The following is a 21,198-nucleotide window of genomic DNA, read 5'->3' as shown; positions in this document are numbered from 1 at the left end:
CTGAAGATCGTATTCCTCCAACTCTCTTCATTATTGCAGGACCATATGTTGGGAGATACTTAGTCAATGTTTAGAGTGAACATCCTCAGGAACACAAGCTTTGGCTTGTTGAAAATGGTTTTGTCCATAATCTGTGGACTAAAACAAATGATGAACTCAAAGGCTTGCCCCCTATCATTGTCAACACAGTCAAAAATATTAGAAAAAATGACTGCATGCTTCGTCTGAAGTTCAGATCCACTCCTTCAGAATGGATCCAGAAGGCACACGGTGAGGTTGAGTATATTTCTCCATATCACTATGTGAGAATTATTCAAAGGAAATATCTTCAGCCTGCCTGTGTTGGATACAATGGCCAGCCAAACTCAAGCATCCCATGGATTAAAGCCTTGGCTCTAGAATATATCAAGAAGATCATCTCTGAAGATATCAGCAATACCTTCCTGGCAGCAGGAGAAAAAATTATTATCACTGCTTACGATCATCCTGACGTAGTCAGCAGTGACCTGTTCCTATCTCTCACCAGAAAAGAGATAGATTCGACACTGGCATGCTTATAGTAGGTGGAAAGACTTGAAACAGACAACCACTACAAGATGTATGTTGATACAGATGTCGAAGATAATGCAACTACTGTTAGAATGGCCCAGGCAGACAACAACTCCTTTGTCTTTGGCCACAACTCAGAGACAGACGAGAACATGTGAAGCCACAGTGAAGAAAAGCACCAAAGAGAAGCAACTATTGACCTTTTGCTTTTCAAAAAGCAAGTAAAAAACACTTCACCTCTCACCTACTAAAGCTTTTGCTTTTCCCCGTACGACCTCCATCATCACGAGCACTCAGGAAAACAGAAGATCATGGAGTTGTTATGTACATTTTTATGTTTTGAATTCTAGTTTGAGTTCCGCTCCCTATATATGGAGCCTTAGTTTCAGTTGTTAAGCATTCGAAAATAGAGAGAAACAGAATCAGAAAAATTGAGCAGAAGAGTCTTCTCTCAAATAGTATAGCAGTGTGCTTCCCTTCATGTCTAGTGTGAAGTAGTGTGCTTTCATTACAAGTAAGTATCTGTTCTCATTCTTATGGATAGTTAAACAGCCTTTTGCTGTTTACCTGAGAATGAGGCTTTGAATGTTTAACATGTATGTATATGTGAATAAATAAATTCAGGTTGCTCACCCACTTCATCAAAATTTATAGTTGTCATTATGTTTCATTAATTATACTTGTCATTATGTTTCATTATCTAGATGCATGAATCCTGTAGAAATCCAAGATTCTAATTTTACTATTCACCTGAAAAAAATCAGTTTTAAACCAAAAATCAGGACAAGCAGCAGTGATTCCGCCTGTTAAAGTAACTGTTAGGCAGAAAGCCGTTAGGTGAAAAACTTAGGCATGTTGAAGGCTAGTCTTGTTTTTGTTTTTTTTCGTTTGAAGCAAAGTTTTTTTTGATAGAATAATATTGCTAAAACCACGGGTCAACATAGGTTACAAAATGCATTATCCTGAAAAGACCTATCCCTATTAGTCTTTTCCTAAAGTAATAGTGTAATACAAGAGTGTTGGGCAGTTGGACACAATACATAAGCTTTTTGGGTATACGGGAAAAGACCCTTAAAGTTTCATCACTTTTATGTGTTGTGATGTTATTTCACTTGTTTGGGTGCGGTAGCTGCAATGAAGTTTGGTGGTAAATATCATCAGTACCGTGTTAGTATATGTAGTACTTCCCTTAAATTGACAAAAAATAAAAAACAATACTTCAATTAAAAAAGTATCAAGTGATAATTGTCAAACCCCGATTTCCAAACACAAATAATAAACAAATTTATAATCACAAATACTTCGGGCGTGAATTTTTTTTCTTTTAAAACAAGTACGCAAAGATGCCCTGAACTCATAATGCCAATACAGACTCTCTCTTTAGAGTCAAATATTACATTATACCAAGTTGACAAATTAAACTGAAAACAACAATTCAGTAAGTAAACACATTCACAACACTCACTACACAGCAGAAGACTAACAAGTTTCTAAACCTACAACTGCAACAACAAGATACCTCACAGCTCCAACCACGTTCACCCTAACCTGTAGGATAACCCTACACCATTGAATAGTGTACCGGGTTACACCAGACAAGCTCGATAAGCTTATGAAGCTTGTGTGAGTAAACTCAAAACAACAAAACAAAAATACATGCTTATGAAACTCCACTTGAATTTAAGTAAAGCAACTTCAAGTACTATAACGAAGTCACGATTCCAACTCAAGGAAAGTAAATCAACACAATGATCATCTCAACAATTCCAAATCAAGGAAAATTAATCAACACAATGATTATCACAACAATTCCAAATCAAATCAATGTCCCTCATGGACAACAAAGGAGATCAAATGATAACTCCTTTGAAATTAGTATTCATAAGTCGCAATAACCAAAATCATTAAAACAGGTCACACTGGACCCATGGTTGCACAAGACCAAAATCATTAAAATAGGTCGCATAGGACCAAAATCATTAAAATAAGTCGCACAAGAGCAAAATCATCATCATTTCCATAATATATTGTTTCCTGAAAAGTCACATCTCAAAACAATAAAATGAATACAATCATGCATATTGCATTCATCACACATCAAAACCACAAGGATATATATATATATATATATATATATATATATATATATATATATATATATATATATATATATATATATATACAAACCCGATCACAGACGGACGTCCGCACTATCGCTAAAGTGCGGATGTCGACGCAGCAGCCGCTCTCAGGCCGTGACGGCGGCGCGAATCGGGCCGGACAAAGGTCGGAGGCATCCCAGACAGCTTTTGGGCAGCGATCGAGATCGGAGGAGATCGAGGTTGCAGGTTTCTGGGCAGGGACCTCACCTGCAACTGTAAGGGTCTAGGCAGCGCTGTAACCTCGTCTCCGACGACTCCACCCGACTGCAGACTGGTCCATCCTACCTCTGGCCACCGTCCGGCAAGTAGCGTTGCGCCGTCGCTGTCTGAGAGGGGCTGCTGTGTTGACGTCCGCACTCTAGCGATAGTGCGGATGTTCTCTCTCGTATATATATATATATATATATATATATATATATATATATATATATAGACACACACACACGTAGTCATTCAATTAATGCCACTAAAACCAACTATAATCATCGTCGGTCACCGGAGGTAGCCTAAAGTCCCTAAATAGGTCGTTGAATATCTTATAGGTCACTGAAGAGGTCGCTGGAGACTTTTATTTCCCTCAAATAAAACTCAATAAATTCTTATTGGGGGCAACAAAAGTTTATTGAGTTTTATTGGGGGGGGCAGTAAAAGTTTACTGGGTATTATTTGGGGCAATAAACACTGGACTCCGATCACCAGTTGCCGGAGGTCTCTAAAAAGATAGTCGGAGATCTTATAGGTCGCGGAAGACTTTTATTACCCCCAATAAAACCAAATAAATTTTTATTGGGGGCAGTAAAAGTTTATTGGGGCAGGAGGGAATAAGATCTTCCTGTGACCTATGAGATGTTCGACGACTTCTTTAGGGATTTCCGACGATGTTTTTTGAAAAGTTCGATGACCGGCTATAGGTGATTGGAGTCTGGCAACCGGATTCTTGCGGCCGGTGATCGGAGTCCGATGAAGTCTCGATAACTTCTCTAAGAAGATAAAATTGTCTCAAAAATAAATTTAAAAATAATAAAAGTAAAAATTTAATTGAGTATTAAGGCAATAAATATGTAATTTATTGGGTAAGTAGACAATTTTTTAAGAGCAAGTGAGAATAAAGTAAAACGATTCCCGCGCTTTCCATTTCATCAGCCCGCCAAAAATAAAGCCTTTCCCTCATCCAAGACCCCTTTGGCCTCTCTCTCTCCCTCTCTCTCAGCCTCATCATCTTTCAGAATTCAGACGTACTTGAGACTCAGAAAAAAACAGCCCAAAAAGAGCCCCCGGGATATCAAATGGATGCTTAGCTCTCACAGTACTGGGAATGCTCTCTCTAAGGTCAGCGCACTGAAATCGTTACCTTTACTCATCTGGGTCTTTGTTGTCTTGCTCTATTATTCTTTAACCACTTTGTTTCTTTTTGCTGTTGTTGTTGTACTTTTGTTATAATCTGGTGATTTCTTTATTATAATCTGGTGACCTTTTAGGCTTAGTTTTGTATTATTTGGAATAGGTCTAGGGTTTGGTTTATTGATTTCAAGAATGAGTCTACGGATTATATATGATGGCAGGTAAATGGGTCTAGGCTTCTGAACCTTCTGAACGTCTAGTACCACAAACTTGAAATTCAGAAAGCTATACTATGTTCAATACATGTAATCTGGGGTTTTCATGAATGTTTACCATCCTTTCTTGGTTTCCCTGATTATAGTCTGGGGTTACTTAATTAAGCTTGCATTGATTGTATGGCCTTGTCAATAGTTAAACTTTGTCGCGCTGGTCGAATCTCTACATGTTGCATACTGTATGTTAACTATTATACCTCTTTGATTATGTAGGGAAATTGGTTTTACCTGAAGAGAGACCGTTATTAGCTAACAGCATAGCACTCCTTGCCTTATTTGTCTCATAATTGCTTGGATTGGTGGACCGTCTGAATGACAGCGGGTTAAGTGGGTCAATCCCCAGCGATCTTGTAGCATTCAGCCTCAACGTTGTGTGAGTGCTTCTTGTGCCAAATTTTTTCTTCTAACCCTTCCTTTTTGTCCTGCAAATGTGGAAGTGTTCTTATGTCTATTGTAGACACTAAAAACAACCGAGTTATTTAAAATTGCCACTGTACAAATAATGTCAATTACATTCCCATGAGAAGCATGGATCATTTTTATGTGGATGTTATCATTTGGATCATTCTCATTTGCTATGTGCTCTGTGCTTCTGCGTATTATATCAGTCTAGTTAGAGTAAATGGTCTTGGGATTGATCTAACTTTACAATATATTTCTTTGAATTTAGAGTTCTATCGATCTCCTTCTGTTGCTTTAAATTTCTGTACTTTGAGTATCACTGGAAAATGTGTCATTGTTACAAGTGCTTCCAGATGTGAAACTTTTCTAGTTTGACATCGAGTAAAACGTACTACTGTTATTTTTGGTTTGATTGGGTGCTAGAATTTTCATTTGTCTCTGGAAGTTGGGCTATTTTTTTTCAGGTAATCCTTTCAGTTCTTTACTGTTTCATTTTAAGTCTTTTTATGGATTTGTCTTAATTTTATGTTTAGTTTTTCTTCTGATAATATGGAACCTTAAAATTCTCAATTTTTACTTGAGTCCTATCACTGTTTTTTCTTGCAGCATATATATTATATGTCGACTGTCGTTGGTTTTTTTCATTGAGAAATAGAATTATATAAATTGTTCTTTCCCCACTTCAGTCGTTTTAGTTGGGTCCAATTTGGCTTGGCGATCTATCCCTATAAATGAAATTCTGATCATTCTTTGTTCTTTCATTCTATAGGTTCCTAGGATAGCTATGAAAAGGAAAAGGAAGTCAATAGCTTATCCCACCAAAGTAGGCAACAAAGATGAACACATTGAACAAATGGGCCCTGTTATAACAGATCTTCCAAAGTTTATTTGTCAAATCATTCTACTAAAGCTCCCAACATGCAGCATTCTCATATGCAAATGTGTATGCAAGACTTGGCGTGTGCTAATTTCTGACCCGGAATTTGCCAAGATGCACTTTGCACAAGCAGAGGCCTATCCCATGGTCCGACCTTGGGGACCAACACGGGTGTCAAGAACCCTTTACTTGGTTGAACCTGAAGATGACTTCAGTTTGGCTATAAAGGACAAGGACTATTTGTCCGATTGTGACTATGGCTCATTGAAGTTTGACAAGTGTCATTTCCGCATGAATCTTGCCAAATATAAATTGCCATTGCGGGATGCTGAGAAGGTAATGAATAATGACGATAATGTCAATCTGATGCGTAATAGGAAACATGGCACTAAAAGGATGCCTTGCATCAAGATTAGGCCCAACGATCACAAATACAATGTGGTGAATTCGTGCAACGGCTTCCTTTGTTTGTCTGAACCAATTTTTAATGACCCAGTTGTTGTCTGCAACCCTGTAACAGGCGAGTTTATGCACCTTCCTGAAGCTTCTAAGCAGGAGAACCAAAAGGTTACCATCCACTGCGGAATTGGTTTCAGTCCAAAAGCTAACAGATATAAGGTGGTGCGAATCTTTGATCACGGGTCACCTCATCCTATTACGATGGCTGAGGTACACACTCTTGGGTCAAGTTCATGGAAACTCATTGGTAGTTGTCCCTGCTCATCATATAACCAGCTAGCGTTCCCCACCTATATTGAAGGAGCACTTTATTGGTTTTACTATGATCCTTTAAAATATGTCATACTTTCATTTGACTTGGACAGTGAGAACTTCCAATCACTTCCACCACTGCCTTTTCAACGAGAGCAATATCGTAATGTGAGCATGGGAGTTTTGGGAAATTGCCTTTGTGTCTGTGATGCTCATGGTATTCATATCAATTTGTGGGTACTGAAAAATCATGGTGCAAAAAGATCTTGGAGGAGGAAGATTTCTATTGAAACAGATCATTCTGGGTTTGATGGTGAAAGGTGGCCTTCTGGCTTATATAAACCAATGAAATACTGTAAGGATGGGGGCTTGTTGATGTTTAACTATCGTACTAATGCGTTGATTTACCATCACCCAAAAACCCACAGATTTATTTATCTCAAGCTTCGTGGGATCAAGTCAAAATTTTCAGCTATCAGTCATGTTCCAAGCTTTATTTCACTCAAGGACATTTTGGTGGGGGATGATGTCAACATACTGAATATAAATTCAAGGTAAGAGTGATAGTTTGAAGGTAATTTTACATGCACACAGGTACACAAATATGTGTTATATATTTAAAATTCACTCCATGTTCTCACAGTATTGCTCATAATTTGTCATTGTGGTTGCGGTTTCATTACTTCATCTATGCACACACTATGGTTCATTAATTTACTTTCAAACTGTCAATTGTCACAGTGATATATCTTTTCTTTGGGACAATAATGCAGTTCCCATGTTGAAAAGCCTCAATTAGAAACAACCATTACAATATTTCAGCTAGTGGGAGCTTCTCTAATGGTAGAAGAACACTGAATACATTATATACGTTTTACACATCACGAAATATGATTAATGTAGTCCGTGACATTATTTGTGTTAGATCATTTCTATGACCGCAGACTTTCCAAAAAGATGAGTCCTTTCTGGCAATTGTTATTTGTTTTTTTGGTGAGAATATACATGTCCTGTAGTGAAAACTATTGATGGCGCTTTGCCAATATTTTGATGGCACACTGAACACAATACACACACACACATTTTATACCATGGAAAATGATTAATGTAGTCCATCACATAATATTTGTGTTAGATATTTTTTTTTATGACTGCAGAAATTTCCAAAAGATGAGTCCTTTTTAGACAATTGTCAATTTTTTTGGTGTTAGGCAACTGTCAACTTTTCTGGTGAGAATATATGCCCTAGTGTAGTGAAAACTTTTGATGGTACCTTATACAAGATTTTGGAAAAAAAAAAAATGAAAAACTGATGTTGGCATTAGTTCTTAATTTTTTTTATTTTTTTCTTTGAAAGGACTCCTTAATCCATATACAAGCATACATAGAAACCTATACATGTATATCTGTTTGTATCTGCAAGTCATGTCGCAAGATGTAGGATTTGGTTTTCTCCATTTGTGTATATATCACACTGGGGATGTAGAAGCTGGCAAAGATGGTGTATATTCTGTTTTTAAAAGATTACATATCGAGCATTAAGACAATATCATCTGATCCACTATTTGCAAGTGAGGGGCTGCACCGTCACAATACATAAGATCCACTCTTGTGAGGCATCAATTTAGACCATATTGCATGTTTTCGTATCTCATCTAGTTATCTAAGATTATCAGAAGAGACTGTCATGCTGATGTTTATACAACGGTACACATAAAGCCAAATATATAACAGCAATTTTTGTAATTATTTTGCTTTGCAGTAATAGGGGATACGTGCTTATTAGAAAGTGGCGTTATGAAACTACTTGGAGTGACTATTATTTGTTGAATTATTTTGTAGGTGTGCACAGATGAAGCTGCTAGGAGAGACAAGAGCTCTTTTTCTGGAGGAAGAAATTGCAGATTTAGCATCAGACTTTTTCACGTCTGAGAGTAGCGATGAAGACTAAAATAGATCTGGAGGGCTGAGTGTCGAGTGCACTGTGCCCCATTTTGCTGAAGGATTATAAGTGGCTGTAGTATCTATGTAGTTGGAACCTTGATTCCTCTCACCTAAACTGACCCGCTACTATTTTGTTCTAAGCTACTTTTGTTAGTCTTGCGTCCGAAATTTACTTATCATGTTTATTGCATTAGAATGCTAAAGGCTTTGCTTAGTAGTGCGCAAGTATTTCATCTATGGTTTTCCTAGTATTACATGTTGATTGTCTCTCCCAAAATTACTTGTGAACGTAGAGTTTGATTGAGTTAATTATCATGATCATTTTTTTTTTCTTTTGCAAAGAAGCAATCTATTAGAGAACAAAGAGAAGGGCAAAAACCCATAACAAAGTCCCATTCTCAAACATCAAGGGGGAATAGCACTTGCATCATACAAAAGGATGTGAGATAAGGAAAGAGGCAGATTCATGACTCAATCTGGAGGACACACTTTCCGACTAGCAAAGCGGGCCACAGTGACGGGTGGACCACTATCAGCTAAAAGAGACGAAGGAACGAGAGAGATCCTTGATAGTGCAAACTAGAGGGGCTATAAAACTCTTCTACCACAGAAGGCTTAGATAGAGCATGGGGTGCGCTCTTTTGGAGGCGTTATATTTGGCTGCCTTTCTTTTCATGCTCTAGCAGACACTGCCATCTTCTACAAGTGGTTTTGTAGGATGTGGCATTTTGTTTCTGTTTGTAACAAAATTGAGTGATTAGGCTTTTTAGTATGAGGAGATAAGAATTATTTTTGTATTAATAAGTGAGCTTAATGCTTTGGAATGAACTTTATTGCCAAATGCGATCAGCCTTTGGCTTGAGAATTGAGATACTAGCATGCACGAGGGGTTTAGTGAGAAGGATGTCTAAGTAGTCATACAATATTTGCACTAGTCTATATATAAGTAAGGATTTAAATTATTTGTTTTTTTATTTTTGGGTCCAAATATACTACTTATTTAATTAAGTGGACCTAGTGCTTTGCTAGGGTTTTGAGAGTCTCTTCTTTGAGTTATTTTCTCTTGTACCTTCTCCATTGATTTGTCAATGGTGGCCATAGCAGGCTTAGGCCTGTTCATCTTGTGTGTTTAAGGAGCGATCGGTGGTGGCGGTAGTTTGGGCCATTCGGTCTCAAATGAAGGCATGGCCTATCTGGTGGCTATGGGTGAGGGGAGTGCTTTTGGGGCTTAGGACGAGATGAGTGGTTTGGGGTGGTGGTTTATGGATCCGTTTCCGCCAGATCAGAAGCCTAAAAGCACGGCCGACGAGGGCTATAGAAGGATTGAGGGTGCGGCTAGCGCACTCGGTGGCGCTAGGGACGAGTTACGTCGACGATCAGAGGATTCCAGGTGGGGTTCTCCTCTCACTACTGTTGGTGGCTTTGAGCATGGGTTCAGTTTGGATTCGTGTTCAGGGTGTTCGGGAGGGGACCGGCGTTGCTTGTGATAGGGGTGATGCGTATTGCGGTGGTGGTCGGAAGCTGGTGATGGAAGAGGATCGAGGAAGACCTGGTCAGTGCAGGATTTCTTTGGCGGCGGCGGCGGTAGTCGGTGACTTGTGCGGTCTGCTATTATGTGGTTGCAGTGGGGTGCCCTTAGTAATCTTTGGGGTGCCTTGCGTAATTGCCATGTGGGTTGGAGCTTGGTGGGCTGGTGTTCACTGGTGGGCCTGATGGGCTTGCCTAACTTTGGAGGGGATGGAAGGTGACTTGTCATCTTCCACTCCTAGCATTTAGTTCTTTATTGGGTCGCAAAAACCAAATGCTCTGAGGGTTCATTTTACTACTTGTTTCGGAGTTTCTGGGTTTTTGTTTGAAATAATGGTTCGTGGACTTTCTAACAGTTAGGTGTACTGGGGGCATCCTAGGTCTTATTCTAGTTTCAGAATAGGTTTTAGGGTTCTCTAAGGAACGATTCTTTCTGTCGACCCTTTAGAGGTGTTTCGTTTTTGTATTGCTTCCTGAATCTATATAATGGGCTGACTTCTTTTCATTGAAAAAAAAAAGATTTAAATTATTTTGAAATTTGTTGAAATTTCCGTACATTACTGATATTTGACCAAAACCGAAAATAGCTTTGAAACTAGTTGTTAGTACCAATATAACAAACGGATATTTATCAAAATTCCAATAAACACTCAAAGTTTTTGTCGATTTCCATCGAAATGAGTGAAGACTTTTTTTCACTTCTGACATGTATTTATCTAAACATTTGTTCACGTGAACATATTATGGCAGTGTGTCTTATAATATTTTTTTTAGAATGAAATTCACATTTCTAAAATTTTGTCTTTATTAAAAAAATTAAGATACACAAAACAAAACACATGGAGTGTGGATTGTATTATTGTAAAATAAAGAGTGTGAATTTCACTTTCCTATTTTTCCTACATTTGATGTTAGGGTAGTAAATGAACCGTCACATTATCAACCAACGGGATGTTATGTATATTGGTGTGTACTACAGTACAAAAATCCCAGTGCGATAATAAGATGACCGTCTTCTGTGTCGTGAAGCAAAGCAAGTGAAAACAGAAAACCTAGCCGTTGGGTTTTAGATCGCGCTCTCTCCATCTAGGGCTATCCAACACTTTCAGGTAATACTCCTCTATTATATTTCGGTTTTTCCTGTCTCGTTATACAACTTTGATCTCAGTTCGTATATCTTCTTGATTTGTATAATCATTTTCGTGATTTCTCTCAATTATATCGTTTTTCCCGCTCGAATAAGATCAAGTATGGGATAGATTCTGAAACTTTTTTTTTCCTTCACCAATAGATTCATAGAATAGCCATGAGAAGGAAAAGAGCGAGGAAGCCAAAAGCTGACATCCAAATAATTAAAAACAATGAACAAATTCAACAAATTCTGGATGGTCCTTTTATAACAGATCTTCCGAAGTCTATAGTTCAAGTAATTTTAGTAAAGCTCCCAATAAAGAGCATTCTCATTTGCAAAATTGTGTGCAAGACTTGGCAAGGTGTAATTTTGCACCCTGAATTTACTCATATGCACTTGCATTTGAACCAAGAAGAGGCCTATCCTATGTTCCGACCGTGGCATAGATGGCGTGTGGCAAGAACCCTTTACTCAACAACTCTGGTTTTGATTTGGAAGACAATGCTGATGACGATGGCACATTAAAGTCTATTCCCTGGCCTGTCAGCATGAGTATTTCCAATTGTAAAATTCCGTTGCGCAATTCTGAGGAGGCATTCAACTACCACAATAAGCTCATTAATTATATACTTAACAGAAAACGTGGTGCTAAAAGGAAACATAGATCTTGCATCAACGACATAAATCCACTCGATCACAAGTACATGTTGGTGAATTCGTGTAACGGCTTGCTTTGCTTGGCTGAAGAATGCAATGGACCTTCTGTCGTGTGCAATCCAATAACTGGCGAGTTCATACACCTTCCTCAAGTTTTGAAGAATGAGAGCCACAAGAGATGTATTAGTCGAGGATTTGGTTTCAGTCCGAAGAATAACAAGTATAAGGTGATAAGAGTCATTCATGAAGGCGCAGAGCTTCCCATTCGGGTGGTTGATATAGAGGTACACACACTTGGGACTCATTCATGCATGGAAAGATGTTGGTAGTTCTCCCTTGGCCGAGCATATGGCATATCCCTTCTATTTGAAAGGTGCTCTTTATTGGTATAACTATAGCAGTTTGGATTGCATAGCTTCTTTTGACTTTGACAATGAGTTGTTTCAGTCAGTTCCACCACTGCCTTTTCAGCTGGATTCTTGTGACTGGGGGATAGGGGTTTTGATGTGCTCATATTTTCCTATATTTCTTTACCTCTTAATCTTAGTATTTATGCTTAGTCCTCCTTATTTCGAGTCATTTATGTTGTTATATTGTTTTTGTAGGTTTGTCTCATAAAGAGAAGAAAAGAAGCTAAAATGAGCTAACTAGGATTGAAAGACGCCCAGGTCCCAGAATCTGTCTGTGAAGAACACCCAACTTCACTGAATTACTGGGAGTTACCTAGATCGAATCAGACAATGAACCTTATATCATTGGAAAGCTACGGATGTCTACTTTCTGTAAAATTTTACAGATCTCGATTTCGATACTTCTGGATAAAGTTATGATTATTTGAGTGAAGATAGGTCAGACAGGAAATCTGCTCGGGAATTTACAAACATTCGTGGAGAACTCAAGTTCCGTGGCACAAGATCATTAATCCTAATGTTTCAAGGAAGTTAATTCAGATGAGGATTCAAAGAGCACATGTACGTATTCCTACTTCTACAAGAGATATTTCAAGGTTTTCCCTTTCCAAATGAAGAAAGGAATCTAAACCCAAGTTTTACAAGGAATTAACATGAAACCAAAGATGAGCAGAAATCTGCCTAATGTAAGGGAGCACGAATTTACATGAGAAGGAGAGTCTCGAGAGCACAATGTAGACGCCTAAGGAGCAGAGACGACTCATCCATTTTCCTTTCTTTTGCCTTCCATTCTTTTTATGTTCTTTCTATGTTTTATTTAGTTATATTTTGCTAAACCTTTTTCTAGGGTTAAGATGATGCCTTATCATGATTGTTTATGTACTTTGATGATCTATTGATGGATTTATAGTTTCTTTATGATGAATTCTTGGTCACTATTTGAATTGATGCTTTACGTTTAAGTTATTTGATTGATCACCTTAGGGCTTTGCATCTAGTAATTAGAAGATGAATTTGAGGCGTACCTGCAATATAATTCAAATTAGCTTCTTGTGATTAAGAATTGTGAATTACATTATTGTCGTACCTGATGTAATGGTTTGCATGATTCTCTTGTTTTCTAGTACGTAATGAGTCCTAAGTGTTAAATTTATGTCGTACATGGATAAACTGCATGTTAAGATATACGACCTCTGCCGTACCTGGAGAGAATCATACACTTAAGGAAAACTATGGTCTAAGTGCTGTACCTGGACTTAGATACGGGAATTGTCATCAATAGAAACAAAAGAATCTGTTAATTGCATCGAAACATAAATAGGATTGTTAGTGGTTGATTCCAAAACCCTAGGTTTTATCATCTTTGCTTTTCAACTTGTTTGTTTGTTTCACATTATCATCTTCTTTATCTTGATTAATTGTTTATTTTGTGTTTGGATTAATTGAGTTAGGATTTAAATTGATTATCAATCCTCAGTTGGAACGACCTCGTACTTGCACAATATACTAACGACGATTTGTGCGCTTGCGAGTTTATATTAAAATTTCACAACAGGTTTTGGGAGATATTCTTTGTGTGTGGTACTCACGATAATCATATCGATGTGTGGGCAGTGGAAGATCATGATGCACAAAAGTCTTGGACAAAAAAGGTTTATATTAATATGGATGTTGGGGGAGGACTACTAGGCTGGCCAAAGGGCACATATATACCGATGAAATACTTAACAGATGGGGCTCTATTGATGCCTCGGTTTACTATCATCCAAGATGAAACTACAGATCGATAATTTATCTTGACCTTAAGATTAGTGGTGGATACGGAGAAGGTTTCGAAGTAATTCATCATGTTCCAAGCTTAATTTCACTTGAGGACATTTTGATAGAACATGATGTAGAAGTACTGAATGTGCATTTAAGGTATGAAATTTCAATAAATCCTCATGTAAATTGGTTTGCTAGTAATTTTTTTATTAGCATATTGAGTAGATGTCACTCCATGTGTGCTTTAGGGAAGTTGGTTCGGTTGATTCTTATTTTTTTTATTATACGTGATTAGGCTTCAGTTCTCCAAGGATTTGGGACCCAGGAGGTGTTTTGGGTATCTGTTTGATCAATTGTGTTATCCGTCTTACTTCGAGTATACCGTGTTTATGTGCAGGTAGATTGCTCATCTCTACATTCTATAAGAAATCTCAGTATAATATTACCGTGAGTACCACAATTGCGTGTCTGGCGAACATTGCTACTTGTGCCGGGATGAATTTAGTTTTGCCTGGTCTATCGATCTCTTGCATACCCAGATTGCAGATATTGATGGTTTCATCTCCAAATCTCAAGGTCGTGGAAATGGTCTCATCGTTGGTAATTATCTTGAGGAGGCTGGGAATTTACCTTTAGTTGTTTGCTAGTTTCTCTATAAGTGATTCAGAGCAGTATTTTATTGTACATGGACAACCTGTTGGTGTAGTACACCTTCTGGTTTGTTCTAGCTTAGCTCTAGCTTCAAGTCATTTGTGGCTTGTGTCTGCTCCCAAGATTTTTCCGGATGCCATTCTAAACGATTATAATTGTTAAAGTTTCATTGCATTCACTTTTGTTTTTTAAATGATCAAGTTACCTCTTATGAAGAGTCGTATGATAAATTGATAATTAGTCCTAAAGAGATTCTGGACCTAAACTACTTCATACACTACTTCAATAAGTGCATCACACAACGTTACTTACAGAACGGAAAAAAATTAATTCATACTTATATAAGTATCTCAGTACGTTTACATTTTCTTTCAGAATCAATTAATTTGAATTAAATAGTCCATCTACTTCTTCCCCTCCTCCATCCAAAGCCTTGATTGATTGGCCACTTGGGCCTTGAACTATTCTGTGGGCCTTTTGTATGGGCTCATTGGATTGCTCTGTTGGATGGAATTGGCCTTTATGGCTTATACAACTATTTAAATCTAGTTTGAGTCACAAAAACTAGAGCCTTAGTTGAAACCATTTTATGTCTGCTTCGAGGTTTCTTGATTTTTGTTAGAATAATGGTGCGTGGACTTCCTAAAAGGTGGATGTACTGGGGACTTTTTGGGATTTTTATTTTTCTAGAATAAGGATTTTGGAAGGTTCTGAGGAACGATTCTTTCTGTCGACCCCATAGGGGTGTTTCGTTTTTGTACTGATTGCTGAATTTAATGAAAGGGCTGACCTATTTCGATAAAAAAAAAAAATGAAGTAGTCCATGATTTTGTCAGTACGTTAATTGAATTTTTTTTCTCTGTTTTCGCCTTGTTATTGAGAATTATACTCGATCATCTATTATGAATTTATGATTAGGATTTCGTTATTTTATCCACCTATTTATATCATTCATGGCTTTTTACTCTCAGTTAGCATTGCATGCTATAAATCTATTCTCTTGGAAAGTATACATTTTTCATTTTGGAATAGCCTGAATTAAATAAATGTTCAGGACTTCATATACAGGTAGTGTTTGTAAAGCAGCGTTCAGTGATTCTCATTTTAATTTTTGTAAAGTACAACGCTTTGCTCGACTGTTTTTGCCTTTATTAGACCAAAAAAATATGTTATCGTCTTTATATATCTCATTGCTGGAGCTGTAGAAGAAGGGCAAGATGTGATCATTTTTTCTTCTCTTTTTTTACTTGGGGCTGTTAAGTAGAGACGATACCATCCATCTTAATTACCACTCTTATTTGCCGTACCCCAAGAAGTAAAGCTCCTTCAATGACAGAAGACCAGTATTGCACTGGTCTTCTTCTAATTCCCTTCAACTTTTGGAAACCATGCATATTTATTGCATAATTCTTGTGTCTTGGATCGTTCTGCATACTGTAGTAAACTGGATGCAATCAAGAGTGAACTGTAACACCATTACAATTATTCTCTTCTTGTCACTGCTTTTTTATGTTTTTTTTTTTTTGCCTGAATAATGTTGTAAAGTTTGATGTCAGTAGCAATTAGCCTTGGAAAAATGATTGGAATAACTCATATTTATTCAAGCATTATAATTTAAATGCTACAACTGTTGATACAGGTGTGCAGAGTGCAAGCTGCCACGGGAGACTAGAGGTCTTAAATTGAAGACAAATGAGTGGTGATACAAGTCAATCTGACACTTGATTTCCCTAAGTAAAGTGAGCAGTAGGGGTGGGCTTGCGAGACTGAAAACCGAAAAAAACCGTACCGATACCCGAGCCGAAGCTAGAAAAAACCGCACAAAAAAAAAACCGCACCGAAAAGCAAAAAACCACACCGCACCGAATCTGGTCAGTTCGGTTTTCGGTTTTAGCCGGGCCGAAACCGAACTGAACCTCCTCAGAACGACGTCGTTTTGTATATGCGGAAACCCTAAAAACCTAAAAGGCTCAATCCGCCTCTCTCAGTCCCGAGACTATCGACTCCTCCCTTTCTCTCAATCTCTCTGACCTCTGTCCCGATCGCGTTTCGACCTCAGCCCCGACCCCCGAGTCTCGACCTCTCCCTCTCTCTCTGACCTCTGTCTTGATCACGCTTCGACCTCAGTCCCCAGTCTCGGCCACTTCCTCTCTCTTTGACCTCTGCCACAATTGCAAAACGTCGGTGGTCGTCATCTCCCTCGCTACTTCGCCGGAAGTCGAAGCTCTCTCCGGTAAGCATATTGCTAATTCCCTTCTTTGTTGTGTGTTAATTTCACTTCAGTCTCTGATTACATTTCATCTTCAGCAAAACCCCATCGATCTGGGCTTTTTGACGTCTCTGTGGATCAGAGTCCGATGATAACCTCATCATGTTTTGCTGGTCGTCGTCTCCCTCGCACCTTCGCCGGAACCGAACCTTGGAATTGAGTATTTTAGTTTCAGGTACACCTCTTTGATAACCTCATCACGTTTTGGCTTACTCTCTGTCTCTTATGGATTCTTGTTTCTTGAAGTTGTTGGACTGGTTTGTTTCAACATGCAAGTCATTATGCTTTGAGAGTATCATCTGTGTGATAATTGATGTGAACATGAGTTTTGATCGTTTGTGTTTAGGATTTGTGCTTGTTTATGGGATTTTCAGTTGCTTTTGTTCATGTGGGTTTTCAATCTTGTTGGTCAATTGAGTATCACGCTTACTTTTGAATGATAAGGTATTGATTTTGGGTTTGAAATATGGAGGGTGTGTGGCGACCCGAATGGGTATACCACAGCGCCGTAATATTAAGCCAATAGGAGCTCGATACGTCGTAGACGTACCGTAGACCTACCAACTTAATACTACAAGGCTTGTTGAAAATGCAATTTTGGGAAAATGGGAGACCAAGAAAAACTTTTAAGAAAGGACTTTAAATCAACAACCCAACATTTAAATCAACAAGTCTGGAAAGCAACAAAATAAAGTGGCAAGTGCACTGTGATGCCTTAGGGCTTACATCATAACCAAAATGAAAGGAGTTCAACAATAACAGTAAAACAAAGGGGTGAGGCGCGCTCCCAGGTAGGCGGACCTCACAGAGTTCAACATAGAAAGAGAAGCTAGTAAATCGATAGAGTACCAAATAGGAAGAACTTCAAGCAACAGGAACAGCAACACACGGACTCGGCCAACGACCCACCTCTAATCCAAATCGTCCGGAATGACCTCGTTGTAACCTGAAATGTAGGGGTGAGCATTTCGTTCTCGCTAGCCCAATAGGGGCCGACCCAACCTTAGTTAGGTTTGAAATCTAATAGGTAAAACATAGCTACTAGAATATAGGTTGCGCGCATTTGTAAAATCAAGTAAAACAAATGCAAACAAAAACAATCACAGTTGTTTCGTTTCAGGAAATCATATGCAGCATGCTTCACACAATTTGGAGCTCCGAGATACTTACCTGCCGGCTAAAGTAAAATAAATCAGTGACCGATCTGGTTCGTCCTGAGTAAGAGAACCAGCCAACTACTCTGTAGTCCTTGTGACTACAAGTAGCGAAAGTGTCCATTTCCTGGCTCTGAGTCTCCTATGACTGGTTCACTGTCCGTATTTACCTTTCCTTGACAAACATAGGAGCACAGCCCCCTCCGGAGGTTCACGGTTATCGACACCGTGGGATCCCTAGGAATCTACGCGTCTAGGTCCCATTCACTTTCAGGTCACAAACACAACATACAAAAGGTACAGTATCTCAACATGCAAGTCTAGCCTCGGTTTTCGCAATCAACAATTATCAGTTCTGAAAACACATGTATCACGAGGCATCGACTAATGAACAACCAAAAACATACTTGCAGGCAACGTAATATTATACTAGAGCATTCCACATATATCGAAAAGCCTCTAACAAGGAAGGGACAGCTCACCCTACCTGGAAAATGTTGTCGTACTCCACACTCTGATGCTTTCCGCTTAAGCTTCCTTAACGATCGTGTTTCCTAAACCATTACTTAGTTTGTAAGTAATTATCCAGGTAAACATCATGATCAACTTTAAGTAATCGCGCACACTAATTCCTTTTTATTTCAATGAGACCATTAATTATTTCTTTCAACCTTTACCAATTTGGGAAACTAACTTCTTTCTTAAAAAGGAAAACGTCCTTATCGCTCCACTAAACTTTCGCCAATCCGAGCGACCAAAGTTGAGTCGATCCTTATGTTTTACGAGGTCGGTCAACCCTGGTCAACTCTCGGAGTTGACTTTTGACCTTTGACTTTGACTTCTGACTTTTGACCAAGTAATCCTTTATTTACCATTATTTATTATTTATTAAAAATAAATAAATAAATAATTATAAATAAAGTTTTACTTTTACTTTTATCCATTTACTTCTCATTTTTCACCTTTTCACTTTTACCATGACTTTTACCTCCACACTTTCACTTTTACCTTTTACCTCCTTTTTACTGAATTTACCTTTACTTTCACCTTCTTCACTTTTTTACCACTTTACCAAGGTAAAAACTCATTTAATCCAATTTTTACCATTTTCTTTATTTTCCCTTTTCTTCCAAGAACAAATCCATTTCTTTTCTCCTTCCTTTTCTTTTTCCTTTGGCCAAAACTACACAACGATAATTACCAAATCTTCAACAACAAAATTCCAACACTAAGAAAATTATGCTAATAAAATCCTACTAATTTATCCATCCTCAAATCTCTAATTTCACAATTTTTTCCAACAACAACAATAGCTCAACATAAACCAAATCAATCAAATAAATTCCAAAAATTCTAGGGTTTGTCCAAAACCCATTCCTTACCCTTTCTCCTTCAAAAATCACGTCATATACCTTCTCCTTGGCCTTCTTCACCTACAAATCCGTCCATAATCAACATCTCAACCAAAAACTCGAAAACAAGGTTGCATGGATAGATCCTTACCAAAAATCCTTGCCAAACCCATAGCCTAGCTTGATGGTTAAAGGAGAAATCGGGTTCATGCAAACAAAATCACAAACCCAAATTAAAATCTTGGATTTAGGAAGAAATAGGTATAGATCGAAGGATTAGAGGCTAGATTAGGATGGAAAATACCTTGATTTGAGCTTGGAAAGAAGAAATCACAAAAGCCCCAATTTTAGCTTCGGGTTCTAGGGTTTTTGGGGGATTAAATGGCTAAATTTTTTGATTTTGGTTGGAGAAATGGAAAGAGGGAAGGAAGAGAAGAAAATCTGGAAATTTTGGTTGAAATCCGGATTCCGGCGGCGGCCGGCGGCGGCGACGGCGGCGATTTCCGGCGAGGATGAGGAGAGAGAAGCTCTCGGGTAGAGAGAGAGAGCTGAAGTGAAAATGAGGTGGGTTGAGGCTAGGGTTTGGAGAATGTGTTCCTTAAATACCTCTCCCAAATTTTAATTGTGAAAAGTCGAATCTGCCCCTCCTTTTGGGCCAATGGGCTTGGGCTGCTCCTATTTCATTTTCCTTTTAATTTTCTCAAGCCCACTCCGAAAATTACCTCTTCAAACACCCTTATTTCTCCTATACTTCATCGAATCCTTTCGGGAAAAATTTTCCGAGCTTATCCTAAGCCTTGATACTTTAAAAATACTTTTCTAGACCCAAATTGGATTTTCTCTAAATTTCTTAATCCTTTTTAATGGCCTCAAAGTCTTAACCTAAGCGCGAATACTTATGTACCATACGAATACGTAGTTTCAAACATTATACGACAAATTAAAATAAACAATAAAAAGTACGGGGGTCTACAGGGTGGTGGGTGAGCTTATAACTTTGACAAATTTGGGATATGGGTTTGTTTTAGTAATGCTATATTGTATCGATATGCTCAGGGAAATGGGTTTGTACGGTGTTCTGGATTGTTATGGAAATTAGGAGTGACATATTATTATGGATGACATCTCTACTAGTATTGTGATTTCGAATGCAGTATATGTTGCATTCATCCTATTTTATTTACCTTTTGAATTTTTCAATTGCTCCCTGAGTTCACCAAATCTCTATCCTTTGGTAAATTGGTTAAGACTTGAAGATATAGAACAATCTTAATAAGCCAAGGCACTACAAACCTATGTATAATTGGTTTAATATGGATAATTGCTATCTGTCCATATTTTTTTATAGCTTTGCAAACCTGTTCTCTAATCCTCTATAGTCTATACGGTAGCTTTTTGGTCTAAAAATGTTTTCTTGACCTCTATACTCATGTTTCTGTTTACTGATTTGAATAGGAGTAATTTGCATATCTAGAAAATGAAGAGGCAATCTAAATCAGCTGCTACTAGTTCGGGTGCTCATCCGAAATTGACTTCATCATCTCAGTCTCAGGTATGTGCTTCTGTCCTAAACAATTTCTGCAATGTGTAAATAGTTTCTGCAATGTGTGTTCATTTTCTGCAATGTGTAAACTTTTTCTGCAGTGTGTAAACATTTTCTGCAATGTGTAAACTTTTTCTACATTGTGTAAACTTTTTCTGCAATGTGTTAACATTTTACACAGTTTCTGCAATGTGTAAACATTTTCTGCAGTGTGTAAACTTTTTCTGCAATGTGTGATTTTCTGCAATATGTAAACATTTTCTGCATTGTAAACAGTGTCTGCAATATGTTTTTGTTTCTGTTTCTGCAATTTGTGCAGCTTTCTGTAAACTGTTACTGCAATATGTAATGCTTACTGTAAACAGTTTCTTTTTTGCAATCTGTTTATGTTTTTATGTCTATGTATCGATATACTCTTAACAATCAAATTCTATAAACTGCAGATCAACACTAGTGTTGGTGAATCGACAACACCAAT

At 38.0% G+C, this 21,198-nt stretch overlaps 1 protein-coding gene and 1 long non-coding RNA gene across 4 annotated transcripts; one reads left to right on the top strand and one right to left on the bottom strand.

Annotated features, from left to right (window-relative positions):
• The first annotated feature begins 3,930 nt into the window (after positions 1-3,930).
• Positions 3,931-8,437, top strand: LOC133738862 (F-box protein At3g07870-like). Its single transcript, XM_062166532.1, has 4 exons — positions 3,931-4,040; positions 4,541-4,700; positions 5,499-6,871; positions 8,160-8,437. Exons 3-4 carry the CDS (start codon positions 5,514-5,516, stop codon positions 8,266-8,268), a joined length of 1,467 nt encoding a protein of 488 aa, XP_062022516.1. The 5' UTR covers positions 3,931-4,040; positions 4,541-4,700; positions 5,499-5,513; the 3' UTR covers positions 8,269-8,437.
• An 8,872-nt stretch (positions 8,438-17,309) lies between these two features.
• LOC133738850 (uncharacterized) lies at positions 17,310-19,736 on the bottom strand. Of its 3 annotated transcripts, none has more exons than XR_009860320.1 (5): positions 19,482-19,736; positions 19,329-19,353; positions 19,208-19,258; positions 17,842-18,379; positions 17,310-17,617 (listed from the first exon to the last, which is right to left on the bottom strand). It is a non-coding gene; the product is annotated as an uncharacterized LOC133738850 (long non-coding RNA). The 3 variants fall into 3 exon arrangements; XR_009860317.1 differs by having other exon boundaries at positions 18,313-18,379; XR_009860328.1 differs by lacking the exon at positions 17,842-18,379.
• Positions 19,737-21,198: the final 1,462 nt, after the last annotated feature.

The sequence above is a fragment of the Rosa rugosa genome, chromosome 1 (genome assembly GCF_958449725.1).
Source record: "Rosa rugosa chromosome 1, drRosRugo1.1, whole genome shotgun sequence".
NCBI classification, from domain to species: domain Eukaryota; kingdom Viridiplantae; phylum Streptophyta; class Magnoliopsida; order Rosales; family Rosaceae; genus Rosa; species Rosa rugosa.
The sequence above is the reverse complement of the archived record's forward strand: the minus strand, read 5'-3'. Positions and strand labels throughout refer to the sequence as shown.

Excerpts from the sequence above, each read along its gene's own strand:
- LOC133738862 (XM_062166532.1), top strand. The coding sequence starts at position 5,514 with ATGAAAAGGAAAAGGAAGTCAATAGCTTATCCCACCAAAGTAGGCAAC. Across the intron at positions 6,872-8,159 it reads ATACTGAATATAAATTCAAG|GTGTGCACAGATGAAGCTGC; the intron begins GTAAGAGTGATA and ends ATTATTTTGTAG.